The 26,447-nt window shown below is 32.3% G+C and overlaps 1 protein-coding gene across 12 annotated transcripts in view; it reads left to right on the forward strand.

Moving 5' to 3' along the window:
* The first annotated feature begins 7,422 nt into the window (after positions 1 to 7,422).
* LOC110103393 overlaps positions 7,423 to 26,447 on the forward strand; it is a 52,074-nt gene continuing 33,049 nt past the window's right edge. For 10 of the 12 annotated variants that reach the window (XM_020832084.2, XM_020832085.2, XM_020832090.2 and 7 more), the window contains exons 1-4: positions 7,423 to 7,986; positions 20,499 to 21,106; positions 22,515 to 22,714; positions 22,906 to 23,067. In XM_020832084.2, coding sequence (XP_020687743.1) covers positions 7,581 to 7,986; positions 20,499 to 21,106; positions 22,515 to 22,714; positions 22,906 to 23,067 — 1,376 coding nt within the window. In that variant the 5' untranslated portion in view covers positions 7,423 to 7,580. The remainder of the gene's footprint in view (positions 7,987 to 20,498; positions 21,107 to 22,514; positions 22,715 to 22,905; positions 23,068 to 26,447) is intronic. The other 2 variants (XM_028698180.1, XM_020832087.2) reach the window with 2 other exon arrangements.

The following is a 26,447-nucleotide window of genomic DNA, read 5'->3' on the forward strand; positions in this document are numbered from 1 at the left end:
TATTCTTTGATTTAAGGATCTAAATGTTGGCCCACAATGATGGACGATAAGCTCAATTTCCCACAAAAAGATAATAAATTGATAGTTATGGTTTTTTTATGTTAATGGATAGTGTATAAATTTTTCTGCATTTTATAGATTATTATATTTCATACATGATATTGAATTGCATAGAAAAATTTATATGACTTATATATGATAAATGTGTCATTTGTATGTAAGTAGGAAAGGTTAATTATGAATACTATAATTAATACGGTTTTCCTATTAAAATAATAGTACCTTGTAAAAAAGGGTGGGCAACTGGCTTTTCCTTAAAACAAAGGTTTATAATGTAATCATAGATATTTGTATGTAATTGATTGACTGATTATGCCGACGGGTAGCAATCTCGATCCTAGATGCATGTTGTAGTTAACCTTGTCATTTTTGGGAAAGGTTGTGATCACTAAGCTCCGTTGATTCGCTCCAATGAGATAAATTGCGTTGATAATGCAATTAGTTATATAATTCTGATTTTGTTATTTTCTTACGGCCAAATGAAAGGTAAATGCAATGAAATGGAAATTTTTGAGGTTGCATTGATTAGTTGTTTTGTGACTTCATTCAAGGTGGATTATAATTTTCTATATTTGATGCATGATTCAAGCTATTAAAGCTTTTGAAAAATTAAGGCAAAACTAGCACAAGTAAGAGAACAATCCAAAGCCACATACTGCATAAATGTGTTCACTTTATTACCAAATGTAGTCATGAGTGTACAACAAGTGTATAAGCCAAAAGAATTGGATAAGTATATTTTGTTAGCATGGAGAATAGGAATCATATATAGAAGTATCGATGAGGTAGAGATGACCTCCAATGTTTAATGTTAAGTAAATTAGTATGAAAAATAATAATTATTTAATTATGAGCTTTTTGAGTTCCAAGTAAACAAAGTAAAGTACAGTCTCTTGAAGCTGATTGTGTTTTATTCTAAGTGGTTGAAATTTTTCGTATCTTGTTCGAAGTAGTAAGCTTTAATCTCATTAACATTTCTATTCATTCTTGTTATACTCAAACAATCATCACATTTTTAAAGTTTGTTGGTGCTAAATACATGAAATTTTGTGATCTTTACTGAAATTATAGGTTTAAACAGTTATGGAGATATATTTTAAGAGGTCATCGAATTCAAATGTTCCAAAACCTACAGATGAGGTAACAAAAATGATGAAGTGCAATTTGGAAACTACATTCAAGTAGAGCTAGGTTTACCAAAAAATATGGAATTAAATCTAGAAAATCTCTGATATGATCCAGGATTACAGACTCCTATTAGTGAATTTAATCTTAACATTCGTGATGAAGTTCGTAGAGCTTATTTACAAAAGGACTATTTCAGCCCTGCAATCATGATTTTCCAAAAAGTAAATTTGAGACCAAAGATAGACGATTTAAGCTTACTTAGTTTGACAAATACTATAATTGATTAGAGTATAATATACATAAAGATAAAGCATATTGTCTATATTATTTAATTTTCAGAGCATCACGTAGTGGAAACGTATTAAGATGAAGATGCATTTAACAAAAAAATAGTTTTTAAATTGAAGAAAAAAATCAAATATATTTGACTTTCATGTGGGAAGTCATAATATTGTTCATAATAATGTTAGCACACTACATTCATTATTTCTCACACAAACTTCACTTAGCATTGGTATCAGTTGTGAGAAATCTTGTTCAAATTGCTTTTTTGTTTACTATAATTTCAAATGTGATGAATATTATTGAAGTTTCATAAAAATGTCATAATCAACTTCGAGATATACAAAAAGATAATATATTAAATGAATTGCAGAGTGGAGAACTAAAAATAGGGTGAGGGTTGAATCAGGAAATAACCCTTAGGCGTGCAGGCGATACATGATGGGGTTCACATTATGAATTAATTATAAGGCGGACCACAATGTTCTCTTTAATAATTGATGTTCTAGAAATTATTTTGGAAGATAGTGTAAGCTTAAAATGAAGAGGTGAGGCATATGCTTTATTAGAATCATTATAAACTTTTGAATTTTCTTTTTACTTTCATTTGATGAAATTTAGATTTGGTATCACTATTGAACTATCATAAGTTTTGTAGAGAGGAGAACAATATATATTGCACGATGAGCCTGCAAGACATGAAAGATAATAAGTGTAATAGTCAAAACTCTTAATTATTGATATATTGCACACTTTTGGCCTAAGAGGCTCACCCATCCCAAGATTTCTATAGGATGAGCACGCTTAACTGCAAAGTTTTTTTTAACTAAAATTCCAACTATTATAGTGTTAAGTTTAAATTATGTGTTATCTATTTCATTTAATTCAGTGAAAAAGTAATATTAAGTTGTATTTTTGCAAGAAATGTTCAAAAAATGAAAAAAATAAAATAAAATATATAAGTGTTAATTAGTGCCTCTACGTCAACTTATATCACGCCACAATGCTAGATCATCAATGCCAAGGCGTCTATTTTAGACGTTGTAGTGTTGACTTTATTTATTATGTAGCATTGAAACAACACAAAGGTCAACTCGATCCATATCACCTCATAGCGTCATTGCGCTTGAAATTCAGCATTGCAACATTGGAGCCTTAAGAAAATTCAAGTCTAAGTGCCACACCTATCAACGCCTGAGTACTGGATTCCTAATTCAAGCATTGTAACGCTCAAATTTTGGAGCGTAGAGGTGCTAATTCATTTTTCATCGTTATAGAGCCACCTTATCGAGGCCGCGGTGCTTGAGCCCGTCTTTGTACTTACTACAAATAATTTTTCAATTTTGTTGTTTGAGAGTTTTGTCACTTGAGTGAAATTTTATAATTTTAAGTGTGTTTCTTTAGTGCCCCTTTAGAGTAAAGTCTAAGTGAGGCTAGAAAAATACAAGATATTTCTCCTTATGGAGATCTTAGCTTTTTTATGTAAGAAACTCTGTGTTTGGTTGAAGGAGTGTGGAAAAGATCATTTGATCCACCTAAGTAATAATTTTCTTATTACTTTTATTATATTTTTTCTTTAAATGAATGAAATGAAGATGAGTTTGCTTGTTATTTCTTCTAGGTTTGGCTAATTCTCAAGTTTTGGGCTAATGATGTAGAAGATGCATAAAAAATTAATATAGATTCTTATGTCACAACCCAACCCGATCATGACATGTCCTATCATATTGATCTATGAGAGAAAAATAACATGATATTGTTTTACAATATTTTATATTCTTTTTCAAATTTTATTTTAAATAAACTACATATTACAAAGCTATTAAAATCAGAGTATTATAAATAAACTCATCCACATTATTTCTTTCATTTCATCAAAATATATATACACTACAATATATGACTATCAAATAGAAGTTATATAATAGTAAAATACCAAAACTTATATTTGATCATAAATTATTAATCAACAAGTTCCTCCCTTTCCCGGATCTTGAAAATCAGAAATAAAATTATAATGAGCTTAACTAGCTCAGTAGGCCACACAAATAGATCTAAAGTTTTAAATTATTTTATTAAATATTTTACTAAATATTGATTTTAGAATAATTAAAAGAGTTAAATACACTCAAATAAATCAGTGCACTGAAAAAGATAAAAGTAGTAGTTATCAAAATATTTAAATAACAATATCAAATAAAAATAAATTAAAATTTAGTAGCTTATATCATAAAGCAATTTATATTATATATCATGGTCTTATACTTAGGCTTTGTTTGGGACGGCTTTTTTATTGCTTCTTGAAGCAACTTTTTAGTTTAAAAATTTTCTTTTTTGTATTATACAGCTGCTTTTAGAAGCAGTAAGAAAGCCGTCCCAAACGAAACCTTAATCTCAAAGGATTGTGGCCCTTTATGGCTCCTTTTTGTGCTTATAATACTAAAATATGCCTGTAAGCAATAGAAAATGACTTATGTCCACTAGAACTTGTCTTATAAGCACAAAAAATATTTCCTAACACATATAGAATATCAAAGAAATCTTGCCTCATATATCTCCCAACAATCATAATTCAATCATAAGCAAAAATTTCATCATTTTAGAACAATTAAAGCATGATTGAGCATGTGGCAGAATTGTACGTTTTTCCATAATAATAGGCAATAATTCCTACTGAGCGAATTTTCACAGTAGTTTCAGAACATAACCAAATTATCAGGGATTGTGTAAAGCACTATTTCAAATATTTAATTGTTCTACAACATTAATTTTTAGTGTATGAATTATTTTATGTTCAATTAAATTTATACAAAATTTAAGATATCCGGTATAAAATTTAAAAAAAAATATTCAAAACGTTCATAATCTTAATCTTTAAAGCGTATAAAAAGTTAGACAAGGAAAAGTTTTTACAATGTAAAGTTATTTTGTATTTTTTTTAATAATAAAAATATAGATTTAATTGTAAAATTAAAAAAAAATCTCATATTTTTTTTAAACTTAGTCATAATTATGACCTAACTCAATCCAAATAATTATCCCAATAGTTAAAAATAACCAAAAGCGACTTTAAAAGGAACTTCCCTCTCCAAACCTCTCTCTTTCTCTCTCCTCAATGCTGGCTTTTAAAATAAAATGAATCGAATAATGGATTTAAAATATATTTAAAGTGCTCAAAATGGCCTTGCATTGCAGCGCTACCTCTGGTCGCTGCAATGCTAATTCAAAATCTCATTTTTTGGTGACTATGTGTGATGAAATGTCACTACTTGGCACTTGTTACTATAGCAACACTAAGGCGTCAGACAAGCAGCATCGATGCACTCCATTAGTAATATTTTTCAATTTTTATCGAAATTCATACCAAATATTTATGACTCATTTTAGACCACACACATACATTTTCATAAACCAAAATACTCTAAAAGATATACAAATGGATTCAAAGCTTAAATGTTCAAAATTTACATTTTTTCAATCGGGTCAATATGGGTAGAACTGAATTCTAAACCTGAAGGTATCATATCTTGTGCTTTAATGAATGTATTAATATTTTTAATATATCTCGTTCTTCATTTAATGCATACAATGATCATGTGTATAATTAAAATCTAGTGTGATGTAGTCTCGATGGAGGAATACTACAATAATTAGAAGTATTGAAATGGAATATTGACATGCCTAGACATATGATATTTGAATATTCAAAGTTCTCTATATATAAACAACTATAGGAAGTTCATAAATCTTTTTTTTTTTCACCCCTACAATCTCGTTATATATCTAGAGATGTATATTCTTTGATCCATATATATAATTAAGAGTCTCATTAGAAAAACTATATTGTTTATATTCATTAGTAAAAAATACTTTAATTTTATAAAGTATCAATTTTCTTTGCAAGTTTTTCTTTCTAAGACAATAACTCAAAAACACCATTTTTATTGTCTTAGAAAGAAAAACTTGCATGCATACAATGGGTGTTAAATATAGAAAATTAGTGAGTTACCTTTTTAAGTCGAGTCAAAACAAATTGATTGTGCCATAATTTAGGAGGTGTTACATTACTGACCTTAAGATAGTTTCCTAGCTACTAGATAATTGAATGCATTTGATGACTTGATTTCTATAACTGATTATGATTGTAATGATTGCTACGTGGCAAACAAATTTATCATTGGTCTTATGATGAACATAAGAAATAAGGTTGGACTATTTTATCCCAAAATCATAGACAAAGCCTTCCGTTATATTATTTTTGCAGAAAAAAGCTTCTCTCTCTAGATATAAGAGTCAAGTCTTTCACTTCCTCCCATAAGTCTATGCTAGATCCACTCCACCCATTGGCCAAATCCATGTGTCCAAAACTTCTATTAAAGGGAGTTCTATGAAAACTAGGATATACTTTAAAATCCATAAGAAATATTATGTACAAAATCAATGCAAAGCTCGCATTCTATTGTTAGAAAAAAATCTTATATTCAAAAGATAATGTATTGTTAGAAGTTTTTGATGATACCCCATTGTATGGTGATGAACTATAATCTTTAGATGATTCTTAAATTAGTGTAATGAGATGCTTCATTATAGCTAGGAATGAAATGGTTCAATGGTTAAGAAATAACATTTTCAGCAAAAAATATTATGTGCTATAATAGGTGTAAATTCATTATAAATTTGGTAATGCTATGAATTTATTTTTAACACATATTCTTACTAGTTTCGATATGAAAACTGAATGTTGCACTAAAACCTTTTATGTTAGCCAGGACAATCATAATTCTCTCCTCATCATAAGTCCACGCTTAGTTTTCATCAAAATATGTGACTACGAGGATCAAATTTATTATGATGTCATCATCATATATACTGCCTATATTCTTTTAGGAATATCTTAGCGGTGTGATATCAAATGTTATTCACTATAGTCGAGAAACTTTTTAGACTTGTCATATCATTTTTGGCACAATCAACTCTTAGTATTGTTATGTTTTAATGATTGTGTTATTCACCCTCATTATAATCTTTTGACTCAAAAAATATCTAAAATCAACTATGCATTTTTGGTTAAATTCCTCAGTATAATCATGATATTTTGATTATAATAACTTGATTTAATCATAATATACCATTTTCTAGTTATACTATTTTGATTAGAACTTTCATAGTTTAGCAATTTGCTTTTGGTTAAACTATTATCAGACTTGTCCATTTCAAATTTGGTTAAGTTAACCCAATAATCATTCCTTTTTTTATAAATTCTAAAACCACCCTTTGTATGTGTCCATATGAGTACCAATTTTTGGATAAGTCTAGCCTTACTTAATCAGACTCTTTTGATAGAATATTTGCCGTTCAATTGCTTGCTTTCTAGGATTGAACACTACATAATTTTTAGTGTACTTACATGCTAATTTTTTACTTTATTCTATGCTTACACTGGTTACTCACGAGAAATTATTAGGTGCGGAGTCCGGACGTAGATATTCAATTGGATTTATTTTTTTACTTTATACATTTTATGTGTCCGTAGAACTTTAAACCAAGCGTACTAAAAGCGTAGTCAAAACGTAGGTAAAACGCAATAAAAGAACAACCAAAACACAACTAAAATACAACTAAAGTATAGATAAAACGAAGATAAAGCAAAAATAAAGTGCATATAAAGTACAACCAAAATGTACTCTACATGTCAAAATTTAAATGAATGGTGGAACATATCTCTACGTCTAGACTCCTCACCTAATATTTTCTCAGTTACTCATATCTAACATTAGAAACTTTACATGTATGATATATATATATATATATATATATATATATATATATATATAAACTCGAAGTTAAACCAAATAGCCGGCCATGATGCTCCGATTAGAAACTTTACATGTATGATATATATATATATATATATATATATATATATAAACTCGAAGTTAAACCAAATAGCCGGCCATGATGCTCCGCAGTGCTTTTTCTTCTTGAGATTTATTAAACCTCTGTGCATTGCTGGAAGGAGGGAGCGTTTCCTCTTCCCCTTCCGCGGCATAGCACAACTGGTAACGGAATCTCTGCCAATCTGAAGATCTCGCCGGAACCCTAATCTCTCCATGTCGTCGTCCTCGTGGCCCCCGCCGCCTCCCTCTCCCGGCTGCTTCTCCCCAATCTGTGGCCAGCATGATGACGCAGCAGACTCCTCCTTCGATGAGGGCGAGGACGAGGATAACCTCCGACGATTCATGCAAACGTTTGGCTCCAAACAGGATGACTTCTGCTACGCAGGCAATGGGGACGAGTCAGATTCTTGTTCCGATGGTGAGGGCAGTGCAGGCGATGACATCGCCTATCTCCGGCGGCTTCAGGAGCAGTTCTTACCGCCTGCGGTCGCTTTGGGCTCCCCCGGGACCCCTCCGATCTTGAAGCCTCTTCGCGCCTTCCCGCCGCTCGATACGGACGATGACGAGGATTTCGAGACTCTCCGCGCCATCCAGCGGAGGTTCGCGCACTATGGGGGTGGTATGCTGTCACAATGCTGTTGATTTATTCTGTTTACTAGGGCTTTGTTGGTGTGTAGGTTGATTGATGATATCTAGGGGTGCTTTAGAGTGTTGTAGGAATGGGTGCTAGGGTAGAAAACCATGCCGAGGAAGTGCGGGTTCATTTGGTTGCTTTAGAATCACATATTTAAAAACAGTGACTTAGTTAACTTCATCATTTGATTGAAATGATTGGATGTGATAAGAAAATCAATATTTAGTTCAGGCTACATATCAATGTGCAACCAAATGTTTCCTGAGTATAGAAAGGGAAAATTGACTTTATACGCCTCATTCTATCATACAACAACAACAACATCAAGCTTTTATCCCACTTCGTGCGGTCGGCTACATGAAAAATTTTCTCCATTGTGTCCTATTAATAGTCAAATTCTCATTTAAATCTAATTAAGAAAGTTCATTTCTAATATTTTCTTACTATGTCTTTTTAGGTCTACCTCCACCTTTCTTAATATAAGACAAATCTAATACATCTACTATCTTAACCGGTCATCGGAAGGCCGCTGTTTAATGTGACCAAATCATCTAAGTCGACTCTCTGTCTTATCTTCCATTGAAGCTACTCCAACCTTTTTCACGTATATGCTCATTTCGTATGCTATCTCTAAGAGTAAAGACATTATCCATTGAGCATCCTCATCTATGCAACATTTAACTTAATATTATGTTTTTCTTAATGGCCAACATTCTGCACCATAATGCATTTAAATGTCTAGTTAGAACACCCATAATTAAACCAAAAAGATATGGGCTTAAGGCTGATCCTTGATGTAATCCAACTGAAATATGAAAATATTTGGTCAAACCGCCTTGTGTTTGAACACAAGTAACAACTCCTGCATACATTTCTTTAATGACCTAAACATAAGCATTATTAACCCCTTTCTTTTTTAGAACTCTCCATAGCACTTCTCTTGGACCTTTATTATATGCTTTATCTAAATCAATAAATATCATATGTAGATCCTTCTTATTTTCTCTATACTTCTCCATCAAACCTCTCTATAAATGTATAGCTTTCATAGTAGACTTACCCGGCATGAATCCAAATTGATTTTGAGAAACATTATATCCTCCTTATTTCGTTTATGAGGGATACCTCTTTATAAAATCTTATTCAAGAATTAGCACAAGTTGTTTCGGGCCATAAGAATCCATCAAATTCATGGAAGTGATTTTCTAGTTTGAGTGGGGAACTCACTCTGTAGCTGAATGTCTAGCTAGAAAATTCTCTGAGAAGGTTACTAATGGCCTACCATGGGAGAAGATCCTAAATGTTTTTTGTGCGAAGGTGTAGAGCTGTCAATTGCATAGAAGAGTAATTTATCTACCCAACCAAACTATTTAATTAATCATTTCACCTTGTTTTTTTTTTTTCATGTGGTTTGTCATTGTGGGAAATGAAATTAATTGCTTTATTCCCAAAGGTGTCTCGACAATTCTATTTTATTATTTTTGTAGGGGATTATTTTACCAAGTTAGTGCAAGAATTTGCTCCAATCAAGCCAAAAATTGAACCTGTATTTAACTTTCTTTGGTTTGAAAAATTTACTAGGTTTGACCTTGCTCTTGGTAGCATTACGGATAATACTCTAGCAAGGTATCAATATCCTTTTTCTGCCAATAAATGAGTCAATTTGAAGTTCTATCATGTGCATTATCCCTAAACTAGTGACCAAGCTGAGCCTACCAATAAATTTGCATTCAATCTCCCAATAAACGAGTCAATTTGAAGTTCTATCATGTGCATTATCCCTAAACTAGTGACCAAGCTGAGCCTACAAATAAATTTGCATTCAATCTACTGAAGAAGAAGATATTGGATCTCTTTGAATGTTGGCCTAGCGAGCTATTATCCATTATCTTGGCATATCGAACAGCCCTTTCTATGATCAACGGTGAAGCTCACTTTTCGCTTTATTTTGGATATGAAGTAGTCATACTTTTCTTCCTGACAACAAGGAACAAGCCAATCATCTAAATGTCGGTGAAACATGTCTTAGCTTGGGTTTACAATCACCAAGAATCACAGAAAGATTACCTAGATTTGTTTAAAGAAATCATAAATGTATCATTTGCTGAAGTCCCATAGTAGAATACGCAAATCATTCAAAATTATATCATTGAGCAATAAAATCAGAGGGCTCGCTTGTAGATCTAGTTCTATGAAATCTTGAGATAACTAGAAGTCACTCTAATGCACGAAAGTTATTGATCAATTGGGAAGTCCTCTACATTGTCAACTAAAGAATTGGAGGAACTCCACTACAAGCGTTAGATAAGCGAGGGTGATTTACTTTTGAAAACTTGAAACTTTGATGATTTTAACCTTTTAGTTCCCTAAAAATTAACCTGCTCTCAGTTACATGCGTATATAATATCTTAGGGTCCTCTTGAGAAAGAAGCCTAAAGGACATACTCATGCAAAAGCTTGATCAACTAGTGGGGGGATCATAGACTAAGAGGAGAATGACATTATTTTGTCTACAAATATCTGTTTATACTTTAGTGTTATGAACGCGCATTATATTATACTCAAAGCTTCATAAATGAAAAATGCTCTCTTTCAAACTCTTCAATTATTAGAGTTGTTTCATTTTCATCATGCACCCATTATTCTATGTGTTCCTTAAACCTTGTAAAGTTAAAAGTCTTTTATATGAATTAAAATTAAGCGAGAGCTGCTTGCTAGCAGCAACAACCAAGGCCCAACCTTCCTTTCCGACTACCAATTTAAGGAAGGGCTGACGGCAACCAAGTCAGTTCACTAGCGCCAATAACCAAAACTTTGTTTGCTTATGTCAACAAGTAAGAAAAGGATGGTTGATAACAACCATGGCATATAGCCTTCTTCTATTAACAACCAAGATAGAAAGGGCTAACAACAATCAAGTTTGCTACGATCATCTACAACCCAGGCATAGTCTATTTCTACCAACAACCAAGGCAAGGAAGGACTGATGATTTCCAAGTCAGTTACTGGAGCCAACAACTAAAGCCTAATCTACCTTTATTGACAACTAAAGTAGGAAAGGGTTGCTGATAACCAAGTCAGTCACTAGCATGACAAATAAGGCCTAATTCGTCTCTACTGGCAACGATGATAAGAGCTCTATTGACTTACTTTAATTCAAGTCACTGCTCGATCTTACAAACTATTTGCTATACAAGAGAAACATACATTCATACAAATCAACAAATACAACACAAAGGAAATTAAAATCAGATTAAATTTAATCAATATACAATATAAACAAGTCAGTTGCTAGCGCAAATAGCCAATGTCTGCTTGTCTCTACTGATAAGCGGGACAGGAGCTCTTTTATCCTACTCTAGTTAAAGTCAAGGCTTTATCTTGCAGACATAGGCAAGGGGGGGGCATGGTGGGGCACATGAAAAAAAAAAAAATTGTATGACCCTTTGTCAGCTTTAATTTTATTTATTAAAGGTTTTTTTTTTTTTTTATTTCAAGCCTTCAATCCAACTTCTATCCAGACCATGCAATGCTTAAGTTGTAGAGATGGAAAGACTAATAGGTAAAGTGTTGAAAGAGAGAGAGAGAGAGGCAAAAATGACTTTCCATTTGGGGCCCAATGATGAAAAGAGATTTTGACACAGCGTTGCAGAGCTATTTAATGATTTATTATTTAAAATGTTTAATTATTTAAATTATAATTAAATATGATTTTATTAAAACTTTTATTTGTTAACTAACTATTCATTATCTAATAATAATTATTAAATATTAAATATCACCCATATATATATATATATATATTTATTTTTGCACTATTAATAATCTAATTAATTAAGGTGAATGGTACATTTTGCTTTTCCTCTCTCTGTTTGCGCAACGGAAATGTTGCGGACGCGCATTTATGACTTAGTACGAGAGTTCTCCTCTAAAGGATTTAGCTAAAGCTAAAACTGAAAGACGAAAGGGGCTTAAATCTAATTGTTTTAGTGGCTTAATAGAGCAACAAGTTCGTCAACGAGAAAAGTTGCTCTAATTTGTGTAACTCTTCCTTTTAAAGTTATTTATTACTCCAGAAAAGTCACCAATATTTTTTTATGGACACATGAAAAGCATCAATAGTTTGTTTTCCCCTTTACTTCTCTCTCACGACTCACGAGTCACTACCTCAAACACTGTTTTAGTTTTCCCTTTCGCTCTTTCTCACCTCCAAACAAAGACCGTCCGTGGTAGATGTTTATGCCTTATAAGCTCTAAGGGTCATGTTATTTGCATTCTTAATTTTGATCTTATAGCTCCTCTTAGCTCCGGTAATGAGACAAATTTCTGGCTCCGCCGAACAAAATTTCTGGCTCCGCCACTGCTTGCAGACTAGTGGGCATAAATGACCAATATGAAATAGTACAATTTAATAAATACAACACATAAGATAAACATTAGAGCAAATTCAATCAATGTGTAAAAACTTTTCATTTCATGTTTCCAAGAACTCACTATCTTTCAGAATGGAAGATACTAGAAGTGAAAGCTTTACATTGTAGTTTGTTTCCTCTTGGCACTTTTATGTGCTCTATCTTCATACAAAATTCAAAACCATCCTTTTAAAAAACTTCCTCCTGTACAAGCTGCTCATTGATCATGTCTTTTATGGCATCGTATCTATCCTCTATGTAGTTGAGAGTGTATATGGCTTACATATTGGTAATTCTGAATTTGAACAGAATTTTGTTGGGATCCATGAGAGGAAGCTTACTCTATTTTGCAAGTCGTGTCTTTAGTAGCTTGTCCTTCTCCTTGAAGGATCAACACTGCTCTTCAACCTCCTTCATCTTGCCTCTTAGGAGGGCTATTTGGTCTTCATGGTAGCTCTACTACTTTGCATATATGACCTGATCCTTATAAATTATTTGGCAATCACAAACTTCATCTATATGGGTTAACTTTTTCAAGGACTTTTGGGGGCTTCAGTCTTAGCTTTATTACCTCAATAACTTTGTTCTCCACGAACTGCAATGATGTTTTAATTATGTGCATAACTTCTTGAAACGTTAAGTAGATGCTTATTCTCTTGCATCTCCTGCTAAAAACCAAGTTAATTCACTTGTAGCAGCTCTGAGCACACCTTACATGTCAAGAACCTCTCGCAGTTTGAAGGTTGCTCTATTTTGTAACCTTAAGTCATTCCGCAAGGTGCATGTTAAAATACATTGCCTTGGGAGCCTTTTGTCAAATTCACAAGCAAGATTGTTATTGCACATTTTGAAGAATGAGTCCAAAATGTTTGTGGTATAGGTCATCTCTGTGACATATAGACAAAGCTGACGACTGTTGCTATGCACATGACATTTGGGCAGCTTTATCTTAGACAAGAACCTATCCTCATGTCACTTCAAAATTTGCTCCATCTTTGCACAAAGAAATGTAATTTAGACAAGGGGAGCATAATATTATATTTTTTCATTTAACCATTAAGGCATAGGCACTCATGTGAGACGGGGTTGCTTATCGTCCTGACAAAGTCGGACGACAAAGATTAAAGTTCATTCAATAACTCTTGAGCAACTTTCCAAAAAATACCCTTTTTTACATGTAAAGGTTGTGGCCTTCTTGTCTCAAATATTCATGTAACTCCTAAGGTATTTTAAATGTTATATTTTGTTCATTCCAGGATGGCTTGGATATGATGATATCTATTATATAGATTAGATTTTGAAAAGTACAATGTCCTAGTTATAATGTTAAGTATGACATCCAACCTTGGTATATGAATGTGTATTTTATATTAATTTTATTTAATACATAATTTCCTTGCACATACTCTAAGAATCATTTTTCTTTGGTGTCGACGCCATAGGGACAGCACATGAATTTAAACTTTCTTATGTAAATCATTTTTGTATTAATTCATCTGTGCCATGTTTGAGCCTATGATGCACAGACACAGACACGACACGATACGAACATGAGACGTCAATTATTGAAAATATAGGATTCGAACATGGGTTGAACATGGTATTAAAATTTTTATATTTTAAAAAGAGTGTATGGAAATTGAATAAGCATAATATTAAGAATAATTGAGAAATAATAAGTTTTTTAACTAGGATATGTGCTTAAAATGATTAATGTTATGATGTTGATAGTTGGATGTAGATGTTATGTTAGACATCGAGAGGGGAGATGACTATATTGTCGAGAGTTTGGCATCGATTTTGTGCAATGGGCATCAACCATCATTGTCAAGATAACATCGATCCTCGAAGTTGAGACGATGCTGTTCGGCAATGTTGATGTGGTGTTGGATAAATATGAGATGTCGGGACGGTGCATGGGGCATGATTGTGGGTGTAGAAATTATTGGTGTCGTGTGTCAATTAATGTCAAGACAATATCAAACTTCAATTTTGCGATGGTTGTAAAACATTGATATTGCAATGACGTTGAACATATGACATTGTGCAATGTTCTAAAATCTTAGTCGTAATCTGTGAGAGAAAAATGAAAATAGGAATGTTTAAATAATGAGATATTGAGCACGAGCGATTGATTTGCTGGCTTTGGAGAGAAAAATAAGAAATTTAATTTATTTTTTTTTAATAAATAAAAATGAGGCACAAGAATTATATTTAAAAAAAAAATCATAAATATTTAAGATGCGTGTTGGACACACGTGTCCAATTTATTTTTAATTTTTAAGACACGTTGTTGGTGTGTTCGACACTTGTTGGAGGCGTGTCAGACGCGTGTCGTGTTCGATACGTGTCGGACACTGCATGCCTCTTTGAGGAGAGCATACCTCTTTGAGGAGAAGTGTCGGTGCATCATAGGATTGAGCTCAACGTGCTCAATGGATTCATTCTCTAATGTGGTAGATTTGTTTACTATGAATCTAATATAAAATCAAGGGCATGTTGAATGTACTTTGTGGGAGGAAGCTCTTGTAGTAGTTCATCTGGAGTAATGCCCTGAAATTTTGATAGAAGGTTTGCAACCATAGCATGTATATGGTTCTTGAAAATAAGAAGTGAAATTTACACTTATGCCCTATAACATAGTATGGTTGACTCAATGGTAGTCTTCTTAAAGGCTTTTCAATCACAAAATAACTAACTAAATATGGATTGTGGTGTGGTTGAAGTAGTGTAGGCTTTGGTTAAAAGCTTAAATGGTTTTGCATAATTAGAAGTAGAACTAGTCGATGTAACATTTAGCGAAAAATTTAGTCTAGCCTTTCTTAGATATAGGTTTTTCTGATTGCTTAGGTGAAGGCTTAGTAATCTTAACAGGGAACAAATGAAAAAAAAAAAAAAAACTATTAAATTATTTTTAGTATTTTCTTGCTGATAATTGATAAGATTCATTTCAAAAAGTCATGGTTTACCTAAGCGGAAACGTGCAACATTCATCAGGAGGACAACACTATATTTTGTCTTTGTAACTATTCATTTTGGAGAAAGAACTAAGCAACACTTAGTATTATATAGGGATGTTTGGTTCCAACCAATCTACATGGGTAGGAGCTAGATGTGATTAACTCTTGATATGCTTTTAAGAAACTATTTGTTGAACTCCTACCATCAATGACTAATTTGCATCTCTTTTCATTGCAAGTTGCATTCTTTAGAAGATTGCTATAATGTTTTCAATCCTCCTGAGTGGTTGGAGATGTACAAATGCATTTTATAGCTTGCAATTGTGCTTAGCTATCATAAAATTCTAAAAATCCCCATTAATTGGAGGCTCATCATCAATAACATCCCCAAAGAACTTTTTTCCCTTTGGAATTAATTACCTTAATCCATAAAAAATTAATTTGAGGTAAAAATTGAAGCAAATGATATACCCTTATGGAGAAACTTGAAGCAAATGATTATCGAAGGACTAATCAGTTTATTGTGCACATTCTCCTGCTGTGTAGCCTAAGATTTAGAAACATAACCTTGCCATTTGATATTTTTAGAGTAATAGTTGGTATAATATGGGGCCTAGAGTTTCCAAATTGAATTGAAGTGATTCATGATCTATGATGTTGAGATGAAAAAGTGTGTGATGAAAGCTTATATATATATATATATATATATATTTCAAAGGCTTATGATAGAGATCCTTTACATTATCTGGACTAGAGAAATGCATTTTTAACCTTATGTCATGGTGAACAACATTGATAATATTGGTAGTCATTTGCTAATCTTCTCGAAAAATCTCTCACTTTGATGTATATAATTAATATACATAATTTAGGTCATCTAGATTGATTTGAGCCATAGTTTTCTTGAAATAGGATTGAAAAGCTTGAACCATATTTTCTCTTGAATTAGTTCAAATTAGTTTTGCTCTGAGTTTGGTCAAAGCCTATAATTGATCCAATTTGAGAGATGTACTCCAATATTGAAGCTAAATACTCAGCTACATTTCCATTAGTTTTAGAAGAGAGAATTTCCAAGGACTTAAAAAATCCAAAACGAAATAATACGTTTGATGTTCATGGTGAATAAGTGGTTACTAGAGGTTAATTGGTGGATTATTATACCTCCTCAAAGCTTCAGTTATGTGTGCCTTGTCATACTACAGTCCCAATCAATTTTCATCATGATTCTTAACTTTTTTTGGTTGATATTGTGTGAATTTGATACCTACTTCAAAATTGGAATAATCTTTTGGCATATGCTAATTCACATAGAAAGTTATAAGGTGTGCTCGCTGCTTCAGAGCGCAAAGCACTGCATTCACTAAAGTGAACTGCAATCTTGAAAATTCTTCCTAACTTCTGCATGAGGGGATTAGTATATCTCATAAAGCAGGAGGTTGAGAGCTATGATCTACATCAAACTAAGTGCAGACACTTTCACACTTTGTAATACTCAAATATGTCAAAAAGATGGGATGAGATTTTTTTCTAAAAATTATACCTCATTTTTTATACACCAAAAAATCATCAACATTATTTTTATAATATTTTATATTTCTGTGTGTGTGTATAAAATTAATTTATTAGCAATTTTAAATTAATTTATCATTTAAATTTATTTGCCTAAAGTATAAAATAATACAATTCACCTTATTAATGCACTATAGCAAAATGAGAACTTTCAAAATTTTGTGCTGTGCGAGGGGAAATCGATGATTATGAGAATAACTTATAGGATAGTTTAATTGTATAATTGATCAATTAGATTACGAATAACCTGATCCTATAGTATCCGTCTCATCCTTATCCCATCTCGTAGCAGTAGTTGGAGGCTTGGGAGCTAGATCCGGGCATTATAAGGGTTACTTGGTATAGAGAAGTAAAATATGAATAAGAAGGAAAATAAGAAGAGGGGCTATCGGTGTAGAAAAATAGAGAAGGAGCGGTTGCTTGGCACATTAAACTGGATAATGAAAATAGATAAAAGAAGGAAAGTCTGAAATGAAGGAAAAAGAAAGAAAGAAGAAGGGAAGAAAGAAAGTATAAGAAATGAGAATGAAAAGAAAAAGAAGAAGAAGAAAAGTGAGAGGAAGAAAAGGAGAAAGATGATAAATCGTGATTTTCGGCAAGAATCCTATTTTAGTATTTTCATATGTAAATTAAGTTTGGATTTGAGTTTATAGGATTGAAGGCTTGAATGAGGGTGAATAAGGTAAAATTATTATTTTATGTCAATTGATTTAGCTTTGATGTGAGAAATAAAAAATTTATCTTAAATTGAGAAATTATGATTTTTAGGTTGTCTATGAAAATTAAGATGTGGAGGTGATAGAAATTTGTAAATTTGTCTTGACGAAGATTCTATAATTAATGTGAGATAATCTCTAGTATAAGTAGCATATTACTTTTAGGTCTAATCTTTGGTAATTTTCATAATTCCATTGAGCTGCTATGTGCATGTAAGTAGATTTTTTTCCATATTGAGTAGGGCATCATTATATTAACTAGTCTAATGTTTTTTATGGAATTACCTTTTTTAAATGAGTCAAAGATATTTTAATTTACTCAATTCAACCAATTATTTAATAGAAAATGATTTTTATTTAAGTACATAGAAGTTGATAGTTGTATACAATGTTACTTTTGATTCATCATTCATGTTAAACAAATTAGTTTATAACATATTAAAAAAAAAAGTTTATAACAGATGAATATCATTGTTAATCAATTTTAAATATCAATGATGATAATATTAAATTTAAGAAGCAAATACAAATATCATATTATGTGATATTAGTAGGTAGACTATGATGACCTATGCAGAGGGGCAAAAGTTTTGACGAGATAAGTCTCATTAAAGAAATAATAAAGAATTTTCAACTCTTAATAATGAAAAGTTGGAATGGCCCAACCTTTATCCCGACAATTGATATTGGAAAATTGGATTGGTCTGTGACCTATATCAAGGGGCCGTGATGAATTCAATGTTGGATTTTATCAATGATTATTGTGACTAATGAGCTAGGTGATAACTTGATGATATAAAGGTATCAAAACCTATATAAGCAATATATTTCATTTCAAGAAAATTAATGAGTAATAATGAAAATGAAAAATAAAAGTATCAAGGAACTTCATAATTGAAAAGTAGTGGACATCTCATGATTGAACATTTGATAAATGTACTTCATGTTCTTACAGGCGCTCATGTTGCTTGCTTAAAATTATGTCTTTTACTTATTTAAATATCAAAGCAAGTTTTCTTTCAACTTTATTACTGACATAAATTAGCTATATCTGCAATAAAAAAAGCTCATGCTAGTTCAAAAGATCAACATACATATTATTACTTCACTCTTGTATGTTTGAATCTCATATTAGAATTGTTTTAACTCGTTGAACATTTAGCTCATCAGATATTATGATGATTAGTTTTCAAAGAAGGGGAAAGAGTGGGTGGGATCATAGGTAGATGACCCAACTTATTCTTTACCCTAATATTATAGATGGATGTATAGTTTTGTGATGTAATATAGAAAAGAATGTACATTATGTAAATTAAAGGCTTTTGGTTTGTATAAGTTTTTTTATGAAAGTATTGGAAGCTCTATAACTTATTTTTTGATAAGAAGTGGATGTTTTTTCATAAAAATCAGCGGTTGAAACACGAAAAATTGGGAAGAACGCCCAAAAATAAATTTTTATTGAAAGATAAAGAGAAATGCAAGATACAATTGGATCTTCAATTGGAGAGGAAGATCCGGCTCTTCCAAATCCCTAGCCACCGGCTAGAGCCAAATAACTTAAGAATAAAATAAATTCAGCAAACTCCAAAATATAATCTTGAAATCACTCTATTTTTGGCCTTAAATAGGCTCCCATAATTCTTTCCCAAATCAGCCTCCTTTCCTTAAAAAATTCCCTTTCATATTTGAATTCAAATTAGATTTATTTCTCTAATTAATTCCATCCCAATTTTAATTAAAACATTCCTAAACAATCCCCCCTTAATTCCTCCTCCTGTACCCCAAATAATTCCCTCTTAAATTTTGAATTCAAATTAGATCTCTTGCCCTAAATAATTCCCTCGCAATTGTAATTTAAACATTCATGAATAATTCCTCTTTGATTATGAACCTTCCTAAATAGCGCACTCTTGATTAGGAAACTTTCTAATTCGCTCTCAATCAAATCGGCCGGTCCATCATTTTGTTGATAAATTATGCACATTTTCATATCATTTAGTATGATGAATCTATTAAATGATGAGATACATTTTTCCAATGATCTAGTCATATTATTTTTCATTAACTTGATTCTGATTAGTAGAGTCAGGATGGGTGTTGGTGGAAAACACGTCTACCTAGATGGTCCGCTTTTGTTGTGCCTAATGGTTGACTGGAGAGAAGTCAAAATGGGGCGTGACACACTTCAGTAGCGGCTGTTTCCCTATTTTCCTTTCATTGTCATGTTTTGTTATAGATGTACAATTTAAGTGATGAGTAAGCCAGCAAGGGCAAAATTTATTGTTTTCAAAGTCAAATGGCATTTTTGGCTGATTGATTTTTCAGATTACCCCAATTTGTTTGGGTAAAAAAGTTGGATTAAATTTGGAATCCCTGCACCAATATAGCTCGTTATGCAGACAAATCTTTGAAAAAAAAAAGATAATCATGCTTTTTTTTTTTTGTGTGGTTACATTGAACTTAACTACTACCTCGCACTTAAAAAAAGTAACGTGCTTAATAGAGAAATGATGCGTATGCCTTTAGCATCTTTTAGTTCATTAATTGCAGAGAGAGCATTCTATTATGGGATTCAAATGATTCACCCAATATGGAAATTTGAAACAATAATTATCGCTCTTGATTTTACTTCCAATACCCAAATTTTCCCTGCCGGGGTGCTCTTAATTGGTTCTGGACTTTAACATCATTATTTGTTATGTAGAAGGAATAAATAACAACTACTCTGAATTTTTCTTAACCTAAGAATACTTTTTATTTTAAAATTTTGAGGGTACTATATGTCTGCATATCCCAAGTTAGAGCATCTGAGAATTTACTTGTCCTTTGTTCTGTGCAAGTGACTGAAGCAACAAATGCGGACTTCTCACCAGAAACAAGCGGCACATTTTCAGCTGATACATCTGAACAAGATCCTCACAATATATCATTAACCGCAGCGATGAATGAAGAGCATCAAGAACAAAGTAATACTGGATTGATACAACCTGGAGCTGATGCCATATCTGTGTTTCCCAAGTTTGTGAAGAGTTTTACTGATACACCCAAAACACTTCTTGATAACGTGCCAGAGCCTCCTTATACAAGCTTGAGGAAAAGAGTAATGAATGAAGAGCATCCAGAAGAGATTCGAAGTAACTTTAATCAAGAGGATGGGTTGTACAGTTTGTCTGTGCGACAGTTCATGTCTTCTAGGTTTCCAAAGTCTGTTCAGAATTTTGTTCATGCACTCAAGAAGAATAGGTCATGCCAACGATTTATCAGGGAGAAGATGATGGAAATTGAAGCCAAGATTGAAGTAAATAGAAAGCTGAAAGAACGCATCAAATGCCTTATGGACTTTCATACAGCATGTAAACGAAAAGTGGGGCGTAGTTTATGTCAGAAAAGGGATCCTCGTATCAGGTTGATTTCTTTTCGACAACAGAAATCATCAAGTACAGTTAAGGTTGAAATCCTTATCTCCATGTTATGCAATTATAGCCTTATGATTTTGATTCTAGATAGGAAATTGCCATGCTAGGCGTGCATAACGTTTAAGTTGCTACTGTCCATATGGTAATTTTTTAAAGTTGATTTAAACATGACTGCATGACTAATGCTTGCAGTAATCTTGTGCAACAATGTTGACACCTAAATAAACTTAGCAGACGCATTGCACATATACTTTTCCCTACTTTATGACTTTATGTACACTCTTGCTTCTTGGAATTAAACTTTGAAATTTATATGCATGTTTTAATATATCTATGAAGACAATTACCATGTAACATCTAAAGATGATTTCTTTCTCATTTAATGTTTTTAGATTTTCAATCCATCGAGTGGTTGTGAATTTGAGGAATTTGTTCCTATGTGTTCAAATGCATCCTTAGTTGTAAGAACTGTCCGGCCTTTCAATTTACAAGAACTTAACCCTAACAAGGGTAAGATTATTTTTAGACTTATCTAATTTGATCATCACATTGGAATAAATTAATTCAATGTGTTGAATATACCTATTTGGAGCTAAATATTTATTTTGATTGAGTTGAGTATTTAACTCAGAGGTGCTATTTGGTTGCAAGTATTTAAATTCAATTTAAAGTAAATACAATGTATTAGAAATTTAGGAGACCATTTTCTTATGTTTGGTTGAATATAAAAAAGAAAATAAAATTAAAAACATAAAGAGAAAAGAATCAAAATGGTCCCTCAACTCTTTGGAAGGGATCAAAATAGTCTCCAACTCTTTGGATGGACCAATTTGATCTCTCAAATTTTTAAAATGAGGCATTTTTTGTTCTAAAAATTTCATTTAATAAATATTTAATTAAAAAATGACCAATATACCGTTACATTTAATATCATTAACTCCAACCTTAGATGTTAGGACAAAAAATGTCTCATTTTAAAGAGTTGAGGGACCAAATTGGAGGATGTTTAATGTTTATATTTTTGATATAAAAGGGCATAATTACCACATGAAGCTCCTTCCAATATATGGTTTTAGCTCTGATATGCTTACTATTTTTCATTATTTTATTTGATCTTGCAAGTGGTTTGAAATCCATATCTATTGATGAATGACAGACTCCAATATATTTTTTTCTGTGGCTTTATAACTTCATTTTGCTGGGCGAACTATCAGGACATATGAACTTACTGGTACTCCCCTTACTATTAGTTTTTTTATAAGCAAAAGTTGATTGATAGTTAAGTTAATATTGATGTTTTAATCTGATCAGTCATTGAATTATATCACTGCTGCTGTTTCCATGTAATCTTCCTATGCATGCTGTTGTGAACCAGTTTTATATGATTTGATGTTCAATCTGGGATTGCATCATGTGACAAGATGTTTTGGCGTAATGCAGGAAAATTCTAAAAAGAGTTCCGCCTTGTATTTTGCTCCAGCCGAAAACGCTCAAATGTCCAATTATAAGATGGTAATGGGGAGATTCCCAGTTTCACTTAGAAAGAGACAATGGTCAAACGCGGAGAAGGACAAATTATTTGATGGAGTAAAGCAACAATGCCAAGAAATGCTGTTTTTGAACTCAATGAACATTGGAAGGTGATATGACATTCTTAAGTTAGAAAATGTTGGAATTATAAATGTAAATCTACTTTGTGTTTCAAAATGGTGAAAGTCAATAATTCTTGCAAAATTAAGATTTATCTGGTATTTTTATGTAAATACTAACGGTCATTGATTGCAATTGAAATATTTTTCATCCTAACTTTTTTTTTAATGAATATTTGCAGTGATTTTGATGGTTTGAATGATTCCATTATAACATCTACTTTTGATTGTGCCCGTCATCTGTTGACACCAGAGATTTTAAGATCTTTCATTCGTTTGGTTAACTGGGATCGGTTAGCTTCTATGTATCTTCCTAGGCGTTCAGGTTCTTCATGTGAATCAAGGTATGACTTTGTTTGAGAACCTTGATGTATTTTGTATCTAATAGTGATGATTCTTTTTTAGACATGAGAGTTTTAGTTAACAGCATGGGTTGAGCTTGTGCCTGAAGGCTTCAGCACCCCAATCCCAACAACTAAACGCATGCTCCAAAAAAAAAAAAAAAATCTGAGTTATTTGTTTTGTTACTTATTAAATGTTTGGCTCTCAATTGTTTTTCAACTGGGTCATTTGTACATTCTTTCTGTGCTACTCTCCTGCACACTCCAACCGAAAACCATCTTTAAAACTAGCACAATCACATAATCGGAACAAGGAGCGATCAAAGAAATCCAGTAAAGCTTAAGTTTGAAAAAATAAAAATAAATAAATAAAGGAATGAAGCTTCCAATTTCCTTTTTTTATTTATATGAAGGTTCAATTTATAAGAATTGACCGTACTTTAAAAAAATTTCCTGTATGCTGATTTTGTCCATGAACAGATAATTTTCAACAAGTGTGAACGTTAATTTTTTTTAAACAGACCACTTTTGATGTCAGAATGACTTTTAATATTTTGCTCTAGAAGTTTGACGCTCTCAACTAGTTCAGCAAAATCTTTAATGTACAAAGGAATTGGTGATACATGTCACAACTTTTATAAACATTAAACCAATAAATAGCATTAGTAGAATTTATAAACATTTACAAATATGCCAATGCTAGACCTGAATTTTGAATATCATACACGCCTTTAGTGATATGTCGCAACTTTTATGATTGTACTATTGAACCAACATTAAGCAAGTATTAATTGAGCATTTTGTTTTGATTTAGGTGATATTATTTTTATCTAGGAAGGAATTTATTTATTTTATATTTTCTTGCCTTCCATATTTATATGGGGGGGGGGGGTGTTAATTGGTTGTGTGACAAAGATGGATGAATTTAGTTTCTCCCCCATGCATGTCTTCATTGATGAATCTAGTTTCTTATTGAAGTGAGAACATTATAAGATAATAAAACAACAACAACAACAACAACAACAACAACATCAAGCCTTTATCCCACTACGTGGGGTCGGCTACATGAATCCTTTTTCTCCATTGTGTCCTATTAAAAGTCAAATTCTCGTTTAAAATTATAAGATAATAAAACAATTCAAGAAAATCAAATGATTCTCTTATCATTCAAAAACAAAATAATAGTTTGAGTATCACATAAAATATAGGACAAATGCATGTCGTTATAATTTCTTCATACAACTCTTTGTGTTTCGAAAATGTTGTACAATCATTTTATTATCAACATTATTAAATGAATTTCTTTTTCAATGGATGAAATTAGACATAACTTCATCAAATTGCCTCCATAAGATTATTCAAACGACTCTTTATGTCAAGACCCGGCCTGGTGAGCTCGCGTAGACGAGGCGGAAACGGAATCAGACGTTTAGAACATAAACCTTTCTTCTTACAATATGCATTGAATTTATCTAAAAAACTTCACAAGAAATTAAAAGCGCCTCTAAAATTTTCATAAGTATACATTAAACACTTCATGTCATTTCAAAAGAGAATTCACTTACACAAAGGTGGTTACAAAACTTAACATGCATGACAAAACCACCCAAAAAGGAATAAACTATAATTAAGAAAAACATCAAAAGAACTGTCAGCCGGTACTCGACGACTGTAGGTGAACCATGGGTGGTCAGCCATTCTTTGGAGTAGGGGTGTCAATTCGGTTTCACGGGTTGGGTTCGGGTCGAACCCGACTTGACCCGGGTTTAAACGGGTCGACCCGAACCTGACCCGTTTAGCTAAACGGGTTCAAAATCAGAACAAACCCGACCCGCCAGAAAATTTTTTCCAATTTTTTTTTTCTTTTTTACTTGAGCAAATTATTGAATTTTTGGATATAAGAGAAACAATAAAATTTTAAATGTATTCACAATTTATTACAATACAACTTACAAATTTCAAGTTAAAAAATATATTACTATTAATATTTTACAAGTATACAACTTAACTAAACATATAAACAAATAAAAGTCTAAAATAAGTATAAACATTAAACTATAAAGCTTAATTGTTCCCTACATCTCTAATCTCTTGCACTCTTTCTGAGTTTCTGTCTTTCAGTCCCATGGCTGTCGCCTTTCGGCTGATATCTCATCAAGTCATCATTCACCAATCACCATTTCACCTATAAATATTAAAGAACCTGCAATGTTGCAAATGAAAGAAAAAACAAATAAAAGCAATAGTTCATTGATTGCTACTTGCTAGTTAGCAGTTGCTAGCAACCAAACTACCAAAGGCCAAAGCCTTAGGCTCATTGGCTCAGGGTGAACCTAGTAAAGAAACATCATCGGAAACAAGTCCAAAAATTGTGCCCTCCAAAGTTACAACTTGGTAATATGACTTTAAGGCTTTTATCAATTTAATTTAATAGTATCTGCTCAACTGCTGAAGCCATCAAAATCATTTATACCAATTTATAAATTGGTTGCATCTAAATGTGTGTTGCATCTAAATCACTTTACCAAGTTCTTCATCACAGTCATTAAATATTTAAAATCAACCAAACCAACAATAGCAATGCAGCAGAACAACAAGTCTACAACAGAAAAGTCCAACAGAAGCAGCAATTTTACAAGTTTACAACACTTGCTCATTAGCAGAATGACAACAACCTAATTAATCATTTAGCCCAACTGTCCAAGAACTCTCAGTAGAAGAATTATAATACTTCAGTAAAATGGCGCATAACTACATAAGCACTTCAATGATTCAATCTAAACTCAAAGGCCAAATAGCAGAATGATAACAACTCGACAACAGCAGAATTGTATGATGCAACAAGCCAAATGTCCAACAATGCAACACCAACACCAACACCAACACCAACACCAACACCAAAACAACCAGTCCCACACGGCCACACCAATGACACCAGCATAAATGCAGAATTACAGCTTGCATCAAGCTGTACAAGCCAAATTGATGTGATACAATCCATGCGAAAATGACTTGCTTAAGGAAGTTTGCACTTGTAAATTTTAGAGAGCAATGTTAAGCAAAATCCTCTATTGATGTAAACGATAAGATAACATTAAGGTGATAAAATAGCTTAGGTCTAAACACATGCGAGAGGATGAGATCATTAAATAGTCAACTACGTCTTACTTTGCCTACATGAGTGGTTTCAACGAGAAATTCCAATTCTAACAATAAGATTAGGCACGATGCAAGAATCCCTCACTCAACTCTCTAGTTCTCGAAGCTTTAGCGGTGAAGAGCTTGACATGAGCTTTGTGAATCCAAATATAACCACACTTGAAGGGTGAATTAGAAAGATATAAGCGTAGGAAGAAAAGTTTACCAAGGGAAGACAAATGCGG

The sequence above is a fragment of the Dendrobium catenatum genome, unplaced genomic scaffold, assembly GCF_001605985.2.
Source record: "Dendrobium catenatum unplaced genomic scaffold, ASM160598v2 fragScaff_scaffold_1056, whole genome shotgun sequence".
Taxonomy (NCBI): domain Eukaryota; kingdom Viridiplantae; phylum Streptophyta; class Magnoliopsida; order Asparagales; family Orchidaceae; genus Dendrobium; species Dendrobium catenatum.